The following is a 23,206-nucleotide window of genomic DNA, read 5'->3' on the forward strand; positions in this document are numbered from 1 at the left end:
TCATTAAGCAGATTGAGGGGATGGGGTTGAAGGGGCTAGCATCAAGGACTCCATGTCAGCCTCTAGTTCAGCTAAGAGAAGGAAGATGGACTCTGATGAAGAATCATCAACAGCAAACCTGAAGAGGGGAAGGACCTAGTCGGGTCTTTCTCTTTTCCACTGCCATGTTATGAATATTAGTTTTTGGAATGCTAGAGGATGTAAAAGACCTCTTCTTATGGAGGAAGTAAAAGTTTTTTGTAATCTAAATAATGTTCAAGTCATGATGCTTTGTGAAACCAAAACCTCTTCTCCCCCTACGGAGGCCTTTACTAGGTTTTGTGGGTTTCACCATCATGACTTCCTCCCTTCTTTTGGAATGGCAGGTGGCATGCGGATTTTTTGGAAAAATGTTCCTAGTCATCCCTTTTTATTTTCTGTTGATGCCAAGTATGACCGGTTTATGGTTTGTAATATAAATGTGTTGGCAATGAATATTTCCTTTAAGCTTATTTTTATTTATGCTCCTCCAAATAATAATCTCAAGGTACAATTTTGGGAAGAGTTAATTAATATTATTCTTCGGATTTCAGGGCCTTATTTAGTATTAGGCGACTTCAATGAATTAAGCTTTAGTAGTGATAAAGTAGGAGGCGCAAATTTTTCATTCGCAAGGTTGAACTATATGAATAGACTGTTTTCAGAAGTAGAATGTATTGAATTACCATTTCTAGGATCAGGTTTCACTTGGAAAAAAAAGAGAAGTGGGCCTGATAATATCCTAGAAAGATTAGATAAAGGAGTAGCCAACTTAGATTTCTTAAATGTATTCCCTAATGTGAAAGTTCAACATCATGCGTTCACATCCTCAGATCATTGTCAAGTATCTGTTAAACTCGATATTCTTCAAGGTAGGAAATCCCCCCCATTTAGATTTGATAAAGCTTGGACTACTCGTAAAGACTTTGAAGTGATTATTAAGAAGGCTTGGTCAACTAGATTTCATGGGTCTTATATGTTTTGTTTAACGAAAAAGTGTAAGCTTCTAAAAGAAAAAGCTAAGAATTGGGCGACCACCAGATTTGGTAATGTTATTCGTCAATTAAAAGTGGTTGAAAGTAAATTAAAGTGTATTCAAGATAACCTTCTGGCTAATCCCAGCTGCCCGTTTCTTGCTGCAAAGTTGGATAAGTTTCATTTGAAACAGGTTAGGTTGTTAGAATTCCAAGAACTATATTGGAAGACTAAAGCAAAATCTAATCATCTAAAACTTAGCGATTCCAATACTAAGTATTTTCATGCATGTGCGTCCATTAGAAGAAATCGAAATTTTATATCATCCATTGAGGATGATGTTGGTGTTGTCTTAACAGATCCAAAGGACGTTGAAAATTGTTTTACAAATTCTTTTGTTCAACGGTTTACGGCTAATCAAGAGTGTTTTTTTGATGAAAACTGTGATTTCTCTCTATTAGATAGTATCATTTCAGAGGAGGATAATATGCTTTTGTGTTCTGAGGTTAGTGCTGAGGAAATTAAGAACGCTGTTTTTGAGTTAGCTCCTGATAAAGCACCAGGCCCAGATGGTTTCCCGCCTTATTTTTTCCAAAAGTATTGGTCGTTAGTTGGTAATTCGGTCTGTCACGCAGTTAGGGCTTTTTTCTTTTCAGGAACGCTGTTAAAAGAAGTCAATCATACTTTTATCACTTTAATTCCTAAAGTGGAATCCCCTTCTAATCCGAATCAGTTTCGGCCTATTAGCCTTTGTTCTACTATCTATAAAGTTATTGCAAAAATAATGGCTTCTAGATTGAAGATTGTGCTTGGGAAAATTATTCACCCCTTGCAAGGTGCTTTTGTCCCTGAAAGACTCATTCAAGACAATGTGTTGATAGCGCACGAAGTTTTTCATTCTTTCAAAAAGAAATCAGGGAATCAAGGGTGGTTAGCTATTAAGCTTGATATGGAGGAAGCTTATGATCGATTAGAGTGGAACTTTATCTTTGCTGTTTTTAAGAAATTAGGTTTTTGTGAGCGATGGGTTGGCTGGATGAAGGAATGTATATCCTCAGTTTCATTCTCTGTTTTAGTTAATGGGATCCCTGGTGATGTGTTCTATCCTTCTAGGGGAATCCGGCAGGGAGATCCTCTGTCGCCTTATATTTTTATTTTGTGTGCTGAAATTCTTGCTAGGCAGCTTCATGCAGCCAGCAGAGAGGGGCCTAAGTTAGTTGGTGTCTCTTTGGGTCACTCTCGTGTTAAAATTCCGTTTCTAACATTTGCAGATGACACTATGATCTTTGCTAAAGCTATTGTCGATAGTTGTACTGTTATCAGGGAAATTCTGGACGATTACTGTAGGATGTCAGGCCAGTTAGTAAATTATAATAAGTCTGCATATCAGTGTTCCCCTAACACTGATCCCATTCTTGCTACTTCCTTTACCTCTATTCTGCGTATGGGTGAAGCTTGTTCCTTGGGTACCTACTTGGGTTGCCCTATTATTGATAGTAAGGTTACTAATAATACCTTTGGGGATATTCAGGAAAAGGTTCAAGGTCAGCTCTCCAAGTGGAAGGCTAACTCCCTTTCCCAAGCTGGTCGCACGGTCCTCATTCAATCTAATTTAGCAACCAAGGCTAATTATCAAATGCAATGCTTCTTATTGCCACCTCACATTGTGGAAGATCTCGACAAGAGTTATCGAAATTTTTTCTGGAATAAATCTTCAGAATCTAAATCCCCTAATCTTATAGGTTGGGATAGAATCTGTAAACCAAAGCAAAATGGGGGTCTTGGGTTGAGAAAGGCCAAAGTTATGAATATGGCCTTACAGTTTAAATTACTATGGAAAATCTTATTTTGTCCTGACAACTTATGGGTTAATTTGGTGTCTAAAAAGTATATGAAATCTGATGGCTTGTTTGATTATAGGGTTAAAGCTAATGTTTCATGGCAGTGGCGTAAACTCATGTCTTTAAGGAATAAGTTTAAGCATGGTCTGCGGTGGGTTGTGGGTAGGGGGGACAAGATCTCTTTCTGGTTTGACAATTGGGTGTTCCAGTATCCCATTTGCTCAGTTTGTTCGGTCCTCAGGGGGTCTGAGTCCTTGGTTGTTGAGAGCTTTATCACCCAGGATTATCAATGGGATGCAGCGAGGCTTAGGGAGTTTGTCAAGGAGGAGGTTTGTCTTGCCATCTGTAGCATCTTCATTCCTTCGCATCCTTTGGAGGATAAGTGTGTGTGGGCTCTTTCGCCTGATGGGTGCTATTCCGTTAACTCGGGTGTTCAGCTAATTCAAGGTTCAGGGCCTGAGGTTCATGGTTCCCTGCCTAGGGTTCCTTTCTTTTGGATTTGGAGTCTTCAGGTTCCTCCCAAGATTAGGTTCTTCCTTTGGAAGATCTGTAATAAGGGCTTCCTATAAAAAGAGGCTGGAGGTGAGTCATGTCTTCCTCCCTCTTGAGTGTGTTTTTTGCAATCACCATTCGGAACATCTTCTTCACCTATTTGTGGAGTGTCCCTTTTGTATCGATGTTTTTGATATGTTAGGGACCAGGTTTGGTTGGCCTTCTCTTCCTGGTAATCCAGATGGACTTGCTTTCATCGATTGGTTTTGTGCTTTACCAAAGAGTAGGTCTTTGACTGAGTTAGCGAAGATTGCCACAACTTGGTGGTTTGTTTGGTATGCGAGGAATGGTATCTCCTTTAGAGAGGAGGCTTTTCCGGTCGTTAAAATTTGCTGGATGATTAAGAAATTTGTTGATAGGTGTGGGGATGACCCTCTTGTGGTGGACCCTTCGCTCCCTGGTAGTGATTCGCTTCGTAGGGCCTCTAAGCTTTCAAGGCTAAATGTTGCTTGGGTTGCCCCCCCGGTCGGGTTTTTTAAGCTCAATTTTGATGGATCAAAGTTGAAGGATGGCTCAGCGGCCTTAGGTTTTGTTATTAGAAATGGAGAAGGCATGATCAAGCTTTGTGGTGCTCGTTCTTTAAGTGCTGATTCTTCTATTTTGGTGGCTGAAGCTTGGGCTCTCAGAGAAGGGCTTGTTGGTGCTCGTATGCTAGGATTAATAAGCTGGTGGTTGAAGGGACAATCTGTCTTGATTCAAGCTATTAAGCGTGTTTGGAAAATTCCTTGGTCTATTCATTCTCTTATGGATGCAGGGAAGATTGAAGAATTTTGCGGAGGTCAGTATCAACCATGGAGTTCGGGAGGGAATGCTGCAGCTGATTGGATGGCTCATCGTGGTCATCTTTGTTCTAATTTAACTTATTGGTTTGAGTCTCCTGATTTCAATTTCTCTGTAATCATCCGAAAGGATGCTTTAGGGTGGCCCATTTCCTGGGAACCTCCCTAGTGTTTGGTTTCTGTTTAAAAAAAAAAAAAAAAAATCATTGCCTCCTAAAAAATTTCCATACATCCATATTGACATGCGTCTTCATCTAATTAATTAGCCGGGGTGGAATAATTAAGTTTTTTTTGGGAGATGTTTGTAGATAGTTTTTCTTCAGTTTAGAAATAGTTGTATCGTTTCATGTTTTCACACTTGCTGATGTGTTGTTTTAAACGTTAAATGAGTAAAAATTATAATAAGTTAATATTAAAAAATATTTATTTAGACGAAACTAACAAGATCTCATATGACTATGTTTTTCCTAAAATATAAATCACCAAAGATAATGAAAGTGTAAGATGTGAATACCAAACACTATGCAAATGGTGCAACTATTTCTAAACGAAAGAAGGTTATATATTTATGCTCTGCGATAGCTAATGTCCTTTAATTTTGCTACCAAGTTCACTAACTTTAGCCGCCAACACTAACATCCAAGGAAGAATGCTTGCAAGCAGCAACAAAACTATAAAAAATAGTAAATCGCCAACAAGTTCAGCCAACACTCAACAATAATGTGTCGCTACTTGTTTAAGATTCACTGTTGTTATGTAATTTATTTCGCTTATGCAAAAAAAAATCTATCAACTTAGCCAGCTTGGTTGAGAAGGAATTACATCAAGTCACTTTCAATATGTATGGAATCTTGTATGGCAGTGGCCCTAACAGCCCACACTTCTTACTTGAGGGAATTGGGTTCCCATGATAATTAGGGGAAGAGAGAGTAATTTGGCAATCATTGTTAGTTTGGAGTCCTCTTACATGTATGGATAACAGGGGCATGTTCTATGGCTAAAGATGCTAGAATCTTGATAATAATCCATCTCATTTCAACAAATCACAATTTTAGAATGTGAATCTGCACTCAAAAGGAATAGAATAGAAAGGGATTGATGTGCTAACAAACTTGGGATGATGATCCATGTTCCAAAGCTAACACGTTACTACGACATGAAAGGCAAAAGAAGAATGTGGTTGAACCTCATGTATGTTATGCACATGTGAGTTGTCCCACATTGGAGAATGATGAGAGAAAGTACCACAATATAAGCTAGAGGAGCTACTCCTATTATTGCCAATTGGTTTTAGTATGGAACCTTTTTTGGACTTGTATGTGGATTGAACTTTCCTTCTCCGTACTAGGTTGCCAGATCCATTTTCAATCATATCAAAATTATCCCATTTGGAAAACTATTGTAATAATAGCAAATTTATTTATATGAGCCGTGTTAGATTTTTTTTTTTTTTTTTTTTGGTTCTAGGAGGTCCTGAGACTAATTCTTATCTCGTTTTTGTGGTCTCTCTAAATACCAAAAAAAAAAAACTTATGTGAGCTGCACAACAATTTGTTCTCTCCATACGTTAGAGAAGTTTTCCAATTAACCTTTTTCAAAAATATTGTACAATAAGAATACTTAGGCAAGGAGTTTTGAAGTCATCAGCAATACCTTTAAGGCTTTAATAGTCATTTGATAACTACAAATGCATTGTTGAAACAAATCATTTATCATTCAGTTGCTTGTCACTAGAAATCATATCAAATTAGGAGGTGCCCCATCCCAAAAGTCATTATCTGTCATGCTTTTATTGATCGGAATATACTTCTTCAGTTTCTTTATTGTTGATCCTATTCACATTGTTGATCAACTTAATATCAATAAAAATCAGCTCTTTTTAGCCAAATCTAATCAAATACTTCCTCCAATTTTGATAAGTGGCAATACTTTGACTTACATTTTTATCATTGCACACTTTTGATTAATATTTATCTTTAAATTATAGAAAATTCATATTTTGTATGCATTGAGATATACTCCCTCCGTTTCCTAAAGATCTTCCCACTTACTGTTCCTACAGATACCAAGGAAAATCAAGTTGTGTGGGGCATAGTGTGAGTAAAGTAGGAGAGAGAAAGGGGTTAAAGAGTTCTATTATTAGCTAATAACAAGCTGAAGAAGTAGAGAGAGAGATAGATTGAAGAGAGAGATAGATTGAAGAGAGAGATAGAACGATAGAGAGAGAAAGATAGGAGGTAAGTTTGTCATTGATTTTCTGAATGAATTCCAAGTATAGCTACTGTTAGCTACTTATACTGAAAAATACAAGCTAACAGAATTTCTTAACAGATTGCTAATAACAGAATAACTGTATTCTGTTACATTCCTTCCCCCTTATAAAAGAATTCTTACAGCAATTACATGAATTCAAACACTTAAAGAACAGTTTTATGGTATTGAAAATGTAGGATAACTGGATTCAAATTGTTGTGCCCATTCCCAAGTAGCTTCAGAAATAGGACAACCCTCCCATTGTACTAAGTACTGCACCTGAGCTGTATTCTGATGCTTCACCACCCTCTTTTCTAGGATAGCTGCTGGTTGTAAGGTCGATGTGGCAGATGTACCTTGCAGCCAAGCAGGAATGTGAGTAATAGTAGGTAAATCTCCTCACATTGCTTCAATTGAGACACATGAAACACTGGATGCACTTGAGCATTATCAGGTAGCTGAAGCTTATAAGCTACTTTTCCTACTTTGGTAATCACCTTGAAAGGCCCAAAGTAACGAGGAGAAAGCTTTTCACTTGTAGAAGACTTTAAGGTTTTCTGTCTGTAAGGATGTAATTTCAGCCAAACCCAATCGCCAACATCAAAATTTCTGTCACTCCTTCTATGGTCAGCCTGAGATTTCATTCTGTCTTGAGCTCTTTTAAGGAAAAACTTGATCATATGAATCATACTTTCTCTCTTTTGCATTGATCTATCTACTGCTTCTTCACAAGTCTCTCCTGGTAGATAAGGTAAATGCAGTGGAGGGGGTTGGTTATAAACTACCTCATAAGGGGTAAGTTGTGTTGAAGTGTGAAAATTGGTGTTGTACCACCACTCTGCCAATGGCAACCATAAACTCCAGTCTTTGGGCTTCTCACTACACATGCACCTCAAAAAGGACTCCACACACTTGTTAACTATCTCAGTTTGTCCATCAGTTTGAGGATGGTAGGCTGATGATAGTAGCAGATCTGTCCCTTGAATAGTAAAGAGAGCTTGCCAGAATTTGCTCAAGAAAACTGAATCTCTGTCACTTATAATGGACCTTGGCCATCCATGTAGTTTGAACACATTATCTAGGTAGCATTGAGCAACAATTTCAGCTGAGTATGGATGTGCTAAGGCCATAAAATGGCTATACTTACTTAGCCTATCAACTACTACAAAGATGACATCCTTCCCATGGGACTTAGGTAGCCCAGATATAAAGTCCATAGATACATCAATCCACACCTCCTCAGGAATAGGCAAAGGTTGTAATAACCCAGGAGAAGCTACATTTTCATTTTGTTAGCTTGACAAATCAAGCAATTTCTAACAAAAGTTGTAACAAATTTAGTTAAACCTTTCCAATAAAAGAGAGATTTAACCCTCTTCAATGTGGCATCTCTCCCAGAATGACCTCCCATACCAGATGAATGTATCCAGTGGCTTAGTGAATTTTGTTAATTGGTCCTGACAATGAATTGAAGTTAACTATCCTTCAATGGTTACATTCATCTGGTATGGGAGGTCATTCTGGGAGAGATGCCACATTGAAGAGGGTTAAATCTCTCTTTTATTGGAAAGGTTTAACTAAATTTGTTACAACTTTTGTTAGAAATTGCTTGATTTGTCAAGCTAACAAAAGTGAAAATGTAGCTTCTCCTGGGTTATTACAACCTTTGCCTATTCCTGAGGAGGTGTGGATTGATGTATCTATGGCTTTATATCTGGGCTACCTAAGTCCCATGGGAAGGATGTCATCTTTGTAGTAGTTGATAGGCTAAGTAAGTATAGCCATTTTATGGCCTTAGCACATCCATACTCAGCTGAAATTGTTGCTCAATGCTACCTAGATAATGTGTTCAAACTACATGGATGGCCAAGGTCCATTATAAGTGACAGAGATTCAGTTTTCTTGAGCAAATTCTGGCAAGCTCTCTTTACTATTCAAGGGACAGATCTGCTACTATCATCAGCCTACCATCCTCAAACTGATGGACAAACTGAGATAGTTAACAAGTGTGTGAGTCCTTTTGAGGTGCATGTGTAGTGAGAAGCCCAAAGACTGGAGTTTATGGTTGCCATTGGCAGAGTGGTGGTACAACACCAAATTTTCACACTTCAACACAACTTACCCCTTATGAGGTAGTTTATAACCAACCCCCTCCACTGCATTTACCTTATCTACCAGGAGAGACTTGTGAAGAAGCAGTAGATAGATCAATGCAAAAGAGAGAAAGTATGATTCATATGATCAAGTTTTTCCTTAAAAGAGCTCAAGACAGAATGAAATCTCAGGCTGACCATAGAAGGAGTGACAGAAATTTTGATGTTGGCGATTGGGTTTGGCTGAAATTACATCCTTACAGACAGAAAACCTTAAAGTTTCTACAAGTGAAAAGCTTTCTCCTCGTTACTTTGGGCCTTTCAAGGTGATTACCAAAGTAGGAAAAGTAGCTTATAAGCTTCAGCTACCTGATAATGCTCAAGTGCATCCAGTGTTTCATGTGTCTCAATTGAAGCAATGTAGAGGAGATTTACCTACTATTACTCACATTCCTGCTTGGCTGCAAGGTACATCTGCCACATCGACCTTACAACCAGCAGCTATCCTAGAAAAGAGGGTGGTGAAGCATCAGAATACAGCTCAGGTGCAGTACTTAGTACAATGGGAGGGTTGTCCTATTTCTGAAGCTACTTGGGAATGGGCACAACAATTTGAATCCAGTTATCCTACATTTTCAATACCATAAAACTGTTCTTTAAGTGTTTGAATTCATGTAATTGCTGTAAGAATTCTTTTATAAGGGGGAAGGAATGTAACAGAATACAGTTATTCTGTTATTAGCAATCTGTAAGAAATTCTGTTAGCTTGTATTTTTCAGTATAAGTAGCTAACAGTAGCTATACTTGGAATTCATTCAGAAAATCAATGACAAACTTACCTCCTATCTTTCTCTCTTATCTTCTATCTCTCTCTTCAATCTATCTCTCTCTTCAATCTATCTCTCTCTCTACTTCTTCAGCTTGTTATTAGCTAATAATAGAACTCTTTAAATAAACAAATAAAAAGGGGTTAAAGTAGGAGAGAGAAATGGAGTAAAATTGAATTAATAATGTAATGGTGGACCATATGATAGTGACATGAGAGGATAAATAGGGAAATTTGTTTTGCCAAATAAGGAATAAAGCAAAAGAGAGAAGATTTTTTGGAAACACCCTTAAACGGAAAGAGGGAAGATCTTTAGGAAACGGAGGGAGTATCAAATAACATGGAAGATCTTTAGGAAACGGAGGGAGTATCAAATAACATCTTCATATGAATATCTTATATATTACTTTAAAAAGCAAATTTCGACCAAAGTCAAAATATTTATAGTTCAAAAATCAAAGTGTATCAAGTAATAAAAAAAGACATCGTCTATTTTCATTCAAAACAAATATCAGCTAGCAATATAACAGACTCCTAAATCCTAATTATGTTCATCAAAGACTTCTCTTTTAAGCAAACATCATGGCATCAAAAGAATCATTATACACAACTTTTTACCATGTTAACAAATCTGATTTCATAGTTGATCATACCAGTTTTTCTATTATCATTCCTTTATGAGGACAAAAAAGTTGGTCACACTTTCAAATGTTCAACAATGTCATCAAATTATAATTAGCCATAACATAGTCAAAGTAAACCCCATACCACATTCATCTTCCACCCAACTTATTATGAATAACTCAACCACCCACTAAGGTGGAGATTTATCTATTTTTTTCTCCCAATGTTTGATTTTTAGTTCCCTAAGTAAATGCTATTACATTCATCTTCCACTATTCAGCTGCATCATGTGAATAATGATAAAGAATGGAGGTTTGGAGCAGTGAAATAGTAGAGTTTTTTGTGGGGATATATCAGGGTAATAGGGTATTTTGTGGCGATATGTCTCATTAAATTTGTTTTGTGGGGGATATATCCACCTAAATTTAAGTTTTGTTAAAAGGTACCAAAAACACTATTTTCGGCAAGAAAGTCAAATTTCCAGCCTTTGACTTGGTAGGAACTCGCGAGTGAGCCACGAGGAAGTTGGAGAAAATTGAATGTAGTAGAAGCAATTGAATATCACACACTATACAAAGAGTAATTAAGCAAGTCAAAGACCGGAAATTTGACTTTCTTACCAGAAATAGTGTTTTTGGTACCTTTTAACAAAACCTAAATTTAGGTTGGTATATCCACACAAAAAAAATTTAGTGAAGTATATCCCAACAAAATGCTCTAATACTCTGGTATATCCCCGCAAAAAACTCGAAATAACATCCACTCTCCATATATATTTCATATCTAAAACGGCTTAAGGATATTACTCAATTGATTATACATTAACAATTGATCGAGCATGAATTTTTTATTTAGTTATACTTAGGCTATGTTCAGTTCACCTTATTTTTGCTTATTTCAGATCTAATCAGATCAGATCAGAAAAAATAAGTTCAGATCAGAAAAAATAAGTTCAGATTAGATCATGCTTATATTTAAAAATCATTATACTATTGAATATCTTTCATTACATATTAGTAAAAATTATAATAATTGAATATCAATAAAGTACTCATTGAGACGAATCAAACAAGACTCCACATGACTATATTTTTTTCTTATATATTGAGAAAAATCTAAAAAATAAGATCTTTTAATCAGATCAGATCAAATTAAATCAGAAAAAATAAGTTCAGATCAGATCAGAAAATTTCAGATTAACTAAACATAGCCTTAGCCTTTTGTTTTAGTTCGTTCTTTAAAGTTGTTTACATTATTTTACCCGTTTATAATAAGAGTTTTTCTAACCTATGCACCAACTACATAGATTTAGTAATTTGCTTTTATCCGTGCTCAACAAAATTGATAAATATGACATACTTAGTTAGAGACATTATTCACTTGGTGCATAGATTAGAAAAACCCTTCTCTTAATTAGGTTTCAGAGGAGGGCAAATCTCAACATTTCAAAATATGGAAATATCTAAGTTACAGTATTACACACATGATATGCATAGAAAAAGAGTCAAATTTGTATTGATTATGCAAATACATCATCACAAGTGTTTGAGCAAACTTGCTAGCATAGAATGTATACATCTTGAAGTAGGCAAGTAGCAAACTGTGGTAAGCATACATATATGTGATATATCCATGAAGATGTGTATTGCAAGTTGTGAAACAGTTTATCATGCCATTAATTCTTTGTATGCAAATCCAATCAAGACTAACTAATATGTAAACTTAAATTGATTGACAAAATTTCAGATGTATCATCCAAGATATATGCTTGAACTTACATGTTCATCAGCCCGTTTTCCAGGAATCGAACACATGATAACTTGACAAAGTACCACAAAGAATTGTCAGTCATCACAATCAGCCGCAGCATCCATCAAGGACAGCCCATTCCTGGACAACAGCCTCTGAGTTAGAGGCTTTTTTAAGCATTCGGATCTCGTTCATAAGACCTTCCAAGGTATCATATATCTCCTTGGAATTGGGATGAGAAGTATCCTCGGCATTAAAAGCATGAGATTCATTGTTTATTTCCATCCAACTCCAGCCTGGGACCTTTCGCACCCCTCTTTCCCTCATCAACCTTGTCAGATTAGCTCTCTCATCCCACCTCTTAAGACGCCCATACATATCAGATAAAATAACATAGGTACAGTGCTCTTCAGGAACGATTTCGAGCAGATGACTTGCAATTTGATTTGCATATTCAACATCACCACAGTTTCTACATGCACCTAAGAGAGTTTTCCACACCATTGCATCAGGCTCAAATGGCATTGATTTAACCAAGGTCTTCGCTTCATCTAAGTGCCCAGCTCTTCCAAACAAATCAATAGCACAAGCATAATGCTCCATTCTTAGTGGAATCCCATACTTAGATTCCATTGTTTTAAGAATATGTCGACCTTCCTCCACCCAACCCATGTGGCTACAAGCAGTTAGGACAGCAACAAAGGTTACATGATCAAGCTTCACCTTACTTTTTGTCATTTGATGGAACAGCTCAAGGGCGAGTTCGCCTTGTCCATGCTGAGCATACCCAAAAATGGCAAAGTTCCAGGTAATTGGGCTGTCTTTTGGAGTTTCTTCAAAGGACTTTCTAGCATCATCAAGTAAGCCACACTTAGAATACATGAATATCAATGAGCCAGCTACATGTTCATTTGATTCTAATCCTGACTTGAGAGCCAACACATGAACTTGTCGACCCAATTGCAGGGCTGCTAAGTCAGCACAAGATCTGAGAACTGCAGAAAAAGAATAGTGATCGATCCCAACATCATGTGATCGCATCTCCCCAAAGAACTTCACGGCATCTTCATTCAAGCCATACTGTGACAATCCAGTCAAAACAGAATTCCAAGACACAGAATCTCTATGGTCTATTGATTCAAAAAGTCTCAGTGCATCTGCCATGGCTTTTCTACTTGACTTCAGATACATAGAAATCAATGTATTGGCTATTGCTGTGGAATTCTCTAGCCCCGCCTTTATTATCAAGCAATGGAAACATTCACCATAAACCTGATATGGCTCTTCAAAACAGGCACTGATGACAGTAGTATATGTATATATATCACGTTCAAAACCAAACTCTTGCATATCAAAGAAGATTTTGATTGCAAGTTTTTCCTTGTTATGTAGAAGGTAAGCCCCCAACATCGAATTCCAAGTTATCGAATCATGCACATCAAAAGCATCATTAAACAACTTCTCAGCATGCTCCAATGATCCACATTCAGAATAAGATGTAAGGAGAGCATTACATACAGTAGTATTAGAACTCAACCCATGTTTAATAATCTTCGAATGCAGCTGAATCATTAGCCTAAAATAATCCGGGTCATTAAGTAGAGTCAATAAAGGAGCAACAGTTCCATCATGAATCTTCATACCCTCATTCTCCATACAACAAAACAGCTCAAACGACGTCTCGAAATCAGCTTGTTCCACAAACCCTGCAATCATAGCATTCCAAGACACAGAACTACGCTCAGACATCATCTTAAACACCATGTACGCATCCCCAAGTTTCCCACACTTGGAATACATATCCAAAAGTGAACTTGCAGTATAAACATCCAATTCACAACCAACCTTAATAACCATAGAATGTAATTGCTCCCCACAAATAAGCTTACCATTGCAAGCAATTCCCTTAAGAATACTACCAAATGTGTACTCATCAACCCCAAATTTACGCCGTCTCATGTCGTTGAAAAGTTCCCAACTTGTACTAAAACACCCAACATTTACATACCCAGCAATCATAGTATTCCAAGAAACTGTATCTCTGTGAGACATTTCGTCGAACATTTGGCGTGCAATTCCCAAACGACCGCATTTTGCATACCCAGTAATTATCTTGTTTGAAATGTATGAATTTTCTATAATTCCCAACTTTAATTCTCGGCAATGAATTGAAGAAACTTCGTAAAAACAACTTTTGTATACTGATTTCAATGTCTTCATTCATCTGGTAAAAATGACCGTTTTTTTTGAACGAATAATAAGAGGGAAGAATTAAGGCATAAAAGAGAAAGGAAAAATTAAAAAGGCCCAAGTAAGGCCCAGTAGAGATACATTGTTTGGGCCCCCAAATTAGGAAGTTGTTATTGGGCTAAGCCCAAACAAGTTCTCAGAAAAAGTGGCCTGCAATTTGACCCATGTGAGTTTCTCTCTCTTCCTCTTTCTCTCTCTTCTACTTCTGTTGGTGAAGGACTGAAAAATGGAGACAATTTCACAACCATGGTATGTAAGTATTATTTTTCCTAGCTTTTTATTTATATTTATTTTGGAAATATATGAAAAAATATGATAAGGGTAAAAGTTATTTACTTAATTAAAATTGAAATTGTGCAATTATTAATTAATATACGAAAATCTTGTTGCTAATTGTTTTACTGTCAGTTGTAAACTTGTAGTGCTTAAGTTTAAGGGATATAAATTTGATTAATTTTATTACTATGATTTTGGTTATCTTGAATAGTCTTTTGTTCATTTTGTTGTTATTGTGTTCAATTTCTGTTATTCATCTGACAAGTTAAAAAATTTCTGAGTGTTGTCTAGAATTCTTTCAAATTTGTTCATGTTTCTGAGTATAGTCTTTTGTTCATTTTGTTGTTATTGTGTTCAGTTTTTGTTATTCATTTGAGAAGTTTATTGATTTGAGTATTGAGCATATACCTTCCATTTTATGGGATGAGAATTTGATCCTTTAACTGCTGAGTCATTGCTGATCCCCCCCCCCCACCACTAATAGTGTTTCGTAGATCGCTTATTTGTTGAATTGCATTGGAATTTGGATGAAGACTTCACATTGTTGATATCTTGAGTTGTTGATTGGTTTTATCAAATTGTGTTAAGGTGTGTAGACGAGAAACTCCAAATTTATCATCGTTTTTTTGATCCATATGAGCTACGAAGGCAGTACAAAGAAGGGGAGGGGAGAGTCGAACCTGTGACCTATCTTTCACAGCACCTCAATCTTAACTACTGGGCCAAGACATCGTTGGTTCCAAATTTATCAATCGTGATGTGCAAGTTTTGCATATGGTTATGCATATCATATAGCCTAGTTAGCGGAAATTTCTGTATCGTTCTGACCAAGTTAGACGACTATTAGTTAAACAAAACAAAAAGTTGAAATTACGAAATGACTTAAAAAGTTAATCAATGATCTGTGAATTGTTACTCAGGACACTTTAAGAGACTGTTTGGTTCAGCTTTTTAGAGTCTCAAGAAATGGAATTAGATATAGACTCCATTACCAGATGGTTGGTACAGAATTTTTCATTCCATTCTATCACCTTCCTCAACACTACTACCCCTATCTGATACCATTCTCGCGCTTGTGGTAACAGATACTGTTAAAGGGAGGAAATAGAAATCCACCTCTGCTATTTCAGCTCGGGTCACCCAGTGAACATATCAACCAAATGAAATACTCATGTGATCAGAACAAGAGTAGGAAGAATAAATAAAAACTGGAAAATAAGAGCCTTATGGGGATGAAAAAGATGGTGCCAATTGATTAGAAAGAAAAAATATAGTAGTATGGGAGGAGTGCGTGTGTGGGACTGGAAGGATTGAGAAAGGGTTGGGGTTTTCTGGCCTCGTTAAGAAAATGGTGAACCAAACAGAATTAACAAAGGAGTGGCTTGAGTTAAAAATCATTCCATTCCTCTACTTCATCTCATTCTGTTGTGTTTGCTTTTCTAGAACCCAACCAAAGGGGTCCTAAAAGATTAGAAGTTACAAAAAAGGTACTTAGAAGTTACGCGAAATACATAAAAGGTTAGCAGTTTGACTAGGTCAGACAATCTCTCAGGAGATTGGTAGATACCCCAAATATACCCCAATATATATCCCTATGTTCTCTGAAGACCATTGACTTCTTATTTTGTTATTTATATATGGCTATGAGCCTATGACACATGAATCATCTATTCACCGTATAACACGAATACATGATACACGTTCTGATGCAGATATTACTGGCTAGGAACGTGCAAGTTCTTAGACCTGATTTTTCATCCCAAGATGTCACGTTGAGCTAGTATCAATTATATAGATGGAGGTGAAAACAGAAAGAAGTAGACCAATTGCAGTATTTATGGCCTTTGGCACAAAGGGTGATGTCTACCCTATTGCTGCAGTAGCTGCAGCCTTTGCCTGTGATCAATGGAACTATGAAGTGATTTTCATCAGTCACGCTGCCCATCAGGATTTATCTGCACACTTGGCTGAAAGCAATATAAGATACACTCCTGTTTCTTCTCCACCAGTTCTTCCTCCTCCAGAAAGTGATGAGAATGAAAAGTCTGTCGCTCTGTCGTTTTGTAGCCAGAAACATATCATGACCAAGGAACATAGACGAGAGTGTCTATCCATTATGGAAAGCATCTTTGGAGATGGGCTAAACATTGAGGGTGATTTTGTTTCAATTAATTTTTTTGCATTGGAAGGATGGAGTCTTGCTGAACAGTTTCATGTTCGGTGTGTTGTTGCAGCTCCCTATGTTGTAAACTATACAGCCCCTTCTTCATTTCAGAGGCAGTTCAGAAGAGAACTTCCACTTCTTTATCAATACCTTCAAGAGGCTCCTTGTGGTAAACTCGGCTGGAAAGATGTGATTCATTGGATGTGGCCACTTTTCTCCGAAGATTGGGGATCGTGGAGGAGGGATGAACTGTATCTTAGCCCTTTGCTTTTTACAGACCCAGTGACAGGCCATCCTATGTGGCATGAAAGGCCTTCATCTCCTTTACTATTGTACGGATTCAGCAGAGAGGTTGTTGAATGTCCTGATTATTGGCCTTCAAACTCTCGTGTTTCTGGGTTTTGGTTTCTCCCATCCAGGTGGCAGTTTTCATGCAGCAACTGCCAATATATATTTGATTCAAGGAGTGAACTCTGCTCAAATCATACAGGGTTGTACAGATTTCTTACTGCTAATCAGTCAACGCCTCTTGTTTTCGTCGGTTTGAGTTCAGCTGGGAATATGGGTTTCATAAAAAATCCTAAAGCATTACTTTGCATCTTACAAGCTGCTGTTGAAAAGACAAAATGTAGGTTCATTCTTCTGACAGCTGGACATGCACCATTGGATAAGGCTCTGCAAGTTGCTGCTGATACGGGTTCATCAGTTTTAAGTAATGGGATTTCTCTGTGCAATGGGAATTTATTTTGCTTTTCTGGATCCATTCCCTACAGTTGGCTCTTCAAAAAATGCGCTATTGCTATCCATCATGGTGGTAGTGGATCCACTGCAGCAGCATTGAGAGCTGGGATACCCCAAGTTGTGTGTCCCTTTATGCTAGATCAGTTTTACTGGGCTGAAAGGATGTGCTGGCTTGGAGTAGCTCCAGAACCCTTGAGAAGAAATCAATTGCTTCCCGATAATTATGATGACGTGGGCATCAGGCAAAGTGCTCACATGTTAGAGAATGCTATAATTCGTGCTCTTAGTCCTGATATGAAAGCACGTGCTAAAGATATTTCTGAGAAAATTTCTCAGGAGAATGGAGTCTTAGAAGCTGTCAGGATTCTCAAGGAAGAAATTGGTTAATGGTTATACTGCAAGTGATGAAATTCGGTACTTCTTATCTGTCTAGTCTCCTAAAAGCATATAATGTGGATAATGATCGAGATTAGAAGCCTGTTTTTCACTCATCAGCTAGGAGGTGGAGAATCATTATTCATTGTGAGTCTTCTTTAACTCAGAAAATGAAAATTTTGAATTATGAAGTGCCTTATATTAGAATTTTATCTGCAAACTCAACCTTGACTGCAAAGAAAAATATATTGCTAAAACTGTTTGACATAGAATTAATTATAATGACAGTTCAGTGACTTCAGTCTGTGTTACTCGGAGTGGGGTACATGTCCACATGTATTACTTGGCTATCTTATGAAATCTTCATGATTTTGGCTCAAATTGGAGTGTTAAGACTTCAAATGTCCATAACCATATCGAAGTGTCAAGGATCCGTCACGAATAAGTGTAAGTGACGTAGGTTCAGTGGGATATTCATATACTCCGATCCATTGTATCCAAAGTTGAAATTGAACTTCATATGTTGTTGGGTATCTTATTCATTGAAGAGCTAAAAAATTATATTGTACGAAAACAATCATTCAAGATATTGTGTTTAAGAAAATTTATATGCAATACATACAGACTCTACTGCTCAGAAATGGAGCTACAAAACACTTCTATGAGATTCTAGCAATGAAGTGGTTTTGAGTTTGATCAGTCTTCACCCGTTTATCCTTGAACAAATTTGTCGAACCTCACCTTCGCCATCAGCCTTAATTCCTATACTGCTGAGCTTCAAAAATGATTCACTCCATGCTTCATAGAAAGTGTTGAGATCACTAGCGAATTGCTCAACCAAAATCCTTGTCCTTTGGTCATCAAACAAAATCGAGTCAGTTTGTAGAAGTCCTCTTTTTGCTATGAGATTGTTGTAGTATTGATTGTCAAATGAGAAGGATGTGTTGGGATCTATGTTAACTGTTGCTGATTTGCTTGATGCACACTTTTTAGCCAACTTTGATGCATAATCTTTGTCTAAAGAAGAATCAGCAGAAGTGAGGTTTCCCTTTGAATCAAATTGAATGCGGTCACTGAAAGCTGTGCAATGAGCTATCCCAATTGTGTGTGCACCTGCAAGATCAAAACATATTACATACTATATATGATTAGGGTGCCAAATTTGTGTAAGTACGATATAAAGAAGTTCCTTAAGACCCAAAACAATGCATTGAACATTGAATTTACATAAAGCTTTAATTTTTGATTATGCAAAAGTTTGAATTATAATCATAAACTTTTAAAATCTTCAACCGGAGTGGACTTATTTGGACTTTGAACTCAATATCTGCGTTCGAGCTTAGATAAACCAATGGAAGTATGGGACTCGAGCTTGAGTTAAATGGAGCAATGATACATCTACCCACTGGAAATATACTTTTAAAAAATTAATTAAATTGACGAGTTGTACTCCACTATACATTAATGTGTATCTCTAATAAGATATTTACCCAGTGGGGAGATTAAGATTTTTTCCCCTCTGTCACAATTCCTTATGTAACATATGCTTTTTAGCAATTTTCAAGGTGCATATCTGACCATTAGTATGTGTAATTTCGTATTAAAAGAAATTATACAAAATTGATAATATGAAATTACAATTGCAACAAAATAAGGTCAAAGTTGATGAAATTTGACTATGAAAAGAATGCCGTAACTATTTTAGGATGGAGGGAGTATTTATTTTGAATATATAAAGAGATAACAAAAGAAACTTTTAAGTCCATGAGCCAAAAACATGTGCAGGTAGCAGTAGCATTATTGTTTTTTTCAGAACATTTACTTCTTTTGGGAGCGTTACAAGTAGCATTGTACTTACTACTTGGGCCTGTCTTGACTGATGAGCCAATATGAATAAAAAAACTGTTCTCGCCTCATGAAGATATATATACTTCCTCCGACAAATGAATATTTTATATCTCACAAATAATCCCCATTTGTTGCATTTAAAACGAAACAGAGGAAGTACATGATGTTCCCCTATTTGGGTGTTAAACTCAAATCACAAATTTAAATTACATACTAGCATAGCCTTTTCCAGAAATAAAATGTGTACCTGATAGAATGACTAGATCAGCCAAACTCAACCCTTTAGAGCTGAATATCTTAATCATATCATCCACTGTGAAACTTGTGTCAATAATGTTTGGCCTGACGTTCGATATCGCAGAAACCATTCCATCTTGTCTACCAGTTGGCATCTGTATATCTGGTCCTCCTGACTATCATCATAATTCCCACATCATTAAAGTGTATATATACGACGATAAAAAAAAGAAAAACTATTTGGCTAAATTTTTGTTAGCGAAAGAAGAGATAGCCACTATGTTACTCAAACACGAATTGAGTGTCTATTTGGATACGGGTGTCCAAGTGTCAGACACGAAACCCCGTCGTTGAGGTAAATGAAGGTGTCGGAGTAACACTTCAGATAGGAGCCTTGTATTCCCCGTAGAGTGAAGTTACAAAAACACCCCGATTAGACTCGTATGCAAATTTAGTTAGATAGCAATGCTCAACAAAAAAAAAGGGGGTGGATTTTGTTATACCATGACAACAGCATCTCTAGCAGCCAGTGCTAGAATATCAGCACACGAAACAGTTTCAGGGCAGAACAATTCTAGCTCTCTTTTGGCTGTTTCAATTACTTCAAATCCTCCAAGAGAGGCGTTTGCAGGGTCTGCTCTTTCTGTTCCATCCCCTTTTACCAGCACTGATGCATCACAACCCTGCAAGAATATAGCTATAATCTAGACATAATTACCATAATGATATATACTACTGTGATGCTTACTGTTTTATGGTTTTAAATCTCGGCTGCATCACCCCATTGTAAAGGTTTTTGAGCATTGCGACTGATATATAAGGTCACAACAGCCACAAACCATCTGCATTACCCGCGAAAGCGGTCCTGAGACTGTAATTGCACTAGTGACACCATCCGAGATTTATAACCATGTTTTTAGTTAACTCTTAATTATTCTAGTTTCTCTCTTTCAGGTACACAAACACTAGAAAACACAACGAACAGAAACTCACTTCGACGAAACAGTCATGAAAGAGCAAGCGCAGAAGTTTCCCAGGAATAGTAGGGTCAGTAGAAGCTGCTGATCTCACAGTATCTCTAACTATGAACTCTACACCAGGACATGAAAATGCATAGAATTCCATGGAAAACCCATGAGTAAAAGAAGGAAATCCTAACACAAATATTAGCAAAACATGAAACAAAGTTGTTTTCTGAAGGTAATTTTCTTTCCCTAGTACACTTATGTTGTTTTCCATGAAGATTCTGGGATTGATTTCAATTCCCAAGACAATGTTACATGATAATCTAAAACACACTCTATATATCTTCCTTTTTAATGTATGAACACTATGAAATACTACAAATAAAACTTGCTGTTTTTATATACATATAGGAAGGAGAAAGGAAAATTTAGTAGAACTTATTAAAAGCTGCATTTACTTGTTTTAGGGTTGATGGGTAGGAGGTTGATGGAAGAGTTTTATTAAGAGACTGACAGATTGAGAAAAAGGTTGTGGTGAGCTCTTTGTTTCTCTGTATTAAGAGCTGGCAAGAATTTATGGTGGGTTTTTTTCATTCATTCCAATGCTGTACAAGTTGTGTTACTACTGTGAGGTCCAACTACCCTAACTAATACTGCTATATGTGTGTATATGCATACATCTCTTTTATGATGAGTGAAAAAAAGCATGATTTTGGGGTTTTTGATGTTAAAAGTTCATGGTTTTTGTTTCTATTAAGTTTTTGCTGCCTTCATTTCCTGCATCTCAGTTTCTCAATATGTTATATGGCCTTTTTAGAAAGGGTAATGTTATATGTAGCCCTTATGGCTAAGGATAAACATTTAATACACTTCTTAAAATGGAAATAGTTTAAGAATTCAAGACAAAATTACACATCATTTGAGGTAATAAATGCTTGATTCAAGTTTTTATTTCCATTTTAAGTTTCTTATACATAGCCCTTAGGGCTATGTACTTCCTCCGTTTCTTTTTACTCGCTACACTTCTCATTTCACGGACTCCTAGGCAATTTTTGGAGAAGAGAGAGGTAGAGAGTAAAAAGAAAAGGGACCCATGTGGGAGGAGAGAGATAGAGAGAGTTTATTGCCCAAAAAAGAAGTGTAGCAAATAATGTGAAACTTCCCATAATGGAAAGTGTAGCGAGTAAAAAGAAACGGAGGAAGTATATCATTTTCCTTTTAGAAAAGGTGAGGATTGGAGTGGATATGGATTATTAGAAATTACGTCCTCTCTTCTTAAAAAGAAGTAACATTTTGATTATTTTTTTTTTGAAAGTAACATTAATTCATTGATTCAAAGTCATACGACATCTACAATAAAAGTCAAAACTAAACAAATACATATCAAATGAAATAAATACAATTCCAATATGATAAAATCACGATCGTCAAGTAGATCTAACACTTCTGAAAACCCTTGTCTTTCACATCGCTGTCTGATGCAGCCTTCTGCAAGGGGTCTATCGATCTTTTGTAGTTTTGAAGTAGAACCGGATTCAATTCAAGTGATTGTAAACAAAGTCTTGACATCTGTTGCAACTCCGCACAAATTTCGATCAACAAATCAACATCTTGAAATACACAAAAACCCAAAAACAAATTCTCTAAACTCTCACACAGAGAGATAAAACCCAATATATGGGTAGGTCCATTAGAGAGACTAAGATTTATTGGAAACATAAACGTAAAAAACTAGTAATAAAACGAGAAAAAGGGCTTACCACCGCCCGAAAGGGTGGTGGTAGCCCTAGGTTAAAAACTAGGGTTTTGTGGGAGAGGAGAGAGAAGAGAGAAAAAGGAGGAGAGAGGAGGCGGCTTTTGTAACATGTTGAAGCAAAAGACAATTTTGAATTCAAGTAAATTATTTGTTATTGTGACAATTTTGATTTATCTATAAAGAATCTCAAGATTGTTACTAGTGATTTCAAAATGGTTACACTTTTTCCTTTTAAAAATGATTACAGTTTTTCCTTTTTCAAATAAATTTTAGTACTAGGTTCTCAACTTCAAAGATTCAAAATTTTACCTAAAGTCCTAGAAATTGTCTTTACATAATAGAATTTTTAAGTAATTATAACAACTCATATGAACTTGTAAGATTTATAGTTTGTTTCTAATAAAAATTAAAATGAAGAGAACACCAATTATATGATACATTATACAATCAGAAATCCTACCCCGAAGGATTCAGAAGTTGTTAATCTCATTGTGAACCATACTTTCAGTAAATTGCATAAAACGTTGCGTATTAGTGAACCCTGATTTCCACAAGTCAACCGGTTTAAGTTAATACTCCCTCCATACCAAAATATTGTTCCTATTTTCATTTTGGGTGTCCCAAAATATAGTTCCCATTTTCATATTTAGTTCCACATTTTTCTGTAATTTGTCTAGAAAAACCGTGTCCCATCATTTATTTGCTTCTTGAATTTTGTTTTTTCTTTTGTTTATTCAACCAAAATGTTACAATTAATGCGCTTTCACCAATTATTCTACATTCTCTCTCATAAAATCATCTTTTCCCATACAACATTTATTTAAATAAACAAAAAATATTTACTATTCATAATAAAAAAGGAAAATGAAAACTATATTTTGGAA

General features: G+C 36.4%; 5 protein-coding genes across 8 annotated transcripts; 3 read left to right on the plus strand and 2 right to left on the minus strand.

Annotated features, from left to right (window-relative positions):
* Positions 1 to 664: 664 nt before the first annotated feature.
* Positions 665 to 4,334, plus strand: LOC104906541 (uncharacterized). Its single transcript, XM_057393122.1, has 2 exons — positions 665 to 3,383; positions 3,529 to 4,334. The coding sequence occupies exons 1-2, from the start codon at positions 665 to 667 to the stop codon at positions 4,332 to 4,334; spliced, it is 3,525 nt and encodes a 1,174-aa protein (XP_057249105.1).
* Positions 4,335 to 8,206: 3,872 nt separating this feature from the next.
* Positions 8,207 to 9,158, plus strand: LOC130590635 (uncharacterized). The gene is made up of 2 exons (XM_057393123.1): positions 8,207 to 8,443; positions 8,775 to 9,158. The coding sequence occupies exons 1-2, from the start codon at positions 8,207 to 8,209 to the stop codon at positions 9,156 to 9,158; spliced, it is 621 nt and encodes a 206-aa protein (XP_057249106.1).
* Positions 9,159 to 11,450: 2,292 nt separating this feature from the next.
* LOC104905985 (putative pentatricopeptide repeat-containing protein At3g25970) lies at positions 11,451 to 13,998 on the minus strand. Its single transcript, XM_010694656.4, has one exon. It carries the CDS (start codon positions 13,928 to 13,930, stop codon positions 11,819 to 11,821), a length of 2,112 nt encoding a protein of 703 aa, XP_010692958.2. The 5' UTR covers positions 13,931 to 13,998; the 3' UTR covers positions 11,451 to 11,818.
* Positions 13,999 to 14,110: 112 nt separating this feature from the next.
* Positions 14,111 to 21,319, plus strand: LOC104905982 (sterol 3-beta-glucosyltransferase). Of its 4 annotated transcripts, XM_048638047.1 has the most exons (4): positions 14,111 to 14,209; positions 15,949 to 17,663; positions 20,556 to 20,801; positions 21,034 to 21,319. In XM_048638047.1, exon 2 carries the CDS (start codon positions 16,032 to 16,034, stop codon positions 17,526 to 17,528), a length of 1,497 nt encoding a protein of 498 aa, XP_048494004.1. In that variant the 5' UTR covers positions 14,111 to 14,209; positions 15,949 to 16,031; the 3' UTR covers positions 17,529 to 17,663; positions 20,556 to 20,801; positions 21,034 to 21,319. The 4 variants fall into 4 exon arrangements, with proteins under 4 accessions (XP_048494004.1, XP_010692955.2, XP_048494005.1 ...); XM_010694653.4 differs by lacking the exon at positions 21,034 to 21,319 and having other exon boundaries at positions 20,556 to 20,921; XM_048638048.1 differs by lacking the exons at positions 20,556 to 20,801; positions 21,034 to 21,319 and adding an exon at positions 18,141 to 18,468.
* On the minus strand, positions 18,038 to 20,840 carry LOC104905983 (peroxidase 46). The gene is made up of 4 exons (XM_010694655.3): positions 20,595 to 20,840; positions 20,105 to 20,284; positions 19,612 to 19,777; positions 18,038 to 18,629 (listed from the first exon to the last, which is right to left on the minus strand). Exons 1-4 carry the CDS (start codon positions 20,838 to 20,840, stop codon positions 18,220 to 18,222), a joined length of 1,002 nt encoding a protein of 333 aa, XP_010692957.2. The 3' UTR covers positions 18,038 to 18,219.
* Positions 21,320 to 23,206: the final 1,887 nt, after the last annotated feature.

Source organism: Beta vulgaris, chromosome 2 (assembly GCF_026745355.1).
Source record: "Beta vulgaris subsp. vulgaris cultivar EL10 chromosome 2, EL10.2, whole genome shotgun sequence".
Lineage (NCBI taxonomy): Eukaryota > Viridiplantae > Streptophyta > Magnoliopsida > Caryophyllales > Amaranthaceae > Beta > Beta vulgaris.

Bases quoted from the DNA above. Each gene is read 5' to 3' on its own strand.
- LOC104905983 (XM_010694655.3), bottom strand. From the start codon at position 20,840: ATGGAAAACAACATAAGTGTACTAGGGAAAGAAAATTACCTTCAGAAA. The intron at 20,285-20,594 runs GTGAGTTTCTGT...ATATTCTTGCAG, and splicing joins TTCATGACTGTTTCGTCGAA to GGTTGTGATGCATCAGTGCT. The intron at 18,630-19,611 runs GTACACATTTTA...TTGATCTTGCAG, and splicing joins TGATCTAGTCATTCTATCAG to GTGCACACACAATTGGGATA.
- LOC104906541 (XM_057393122.1), top strand. From the start codon at position 665: ATGAATAGACTGTTTTCAGAAGTAGAATGTATTGAATTACCATTTCTA. The intron at 3,384-3,528 runs GTAATAAGGGCT...TTGATATGTTAG, and splicing joins GTTCTTCCTTTGGAAGATCT to GGACCAGGTTTGGTTGGCCT.
- LOC130590635 (XM_057393123.1), top strand. From the start codon at position 8,207: ATGGCCTTAGCACATCCATACTCAGCTGAAATTGTTGCTCAATGCTAC. The intron at 8,444-8,774 runs GTGCATGTGTAG...ACATCCTTACAG, and splicing joins AGTGTGTGAGTCCTTTTGAG to ACAGAAAACCTTAAAGTTTC.
- LOC104905985 (XM_010694656.4), bottom strand. From the start codon at position 13,930: ATGAAGACATTGAAATCAGTATACAAAAGTTGTTTTTACGAAGTTTCT.
- LOC104905982 (XM_048638047.1), top strand. From the start codon at position 16,032: ATGGAGGTGAAAACAGAAAGAAGTAGACCAATTGCAGTATTTATGGCC.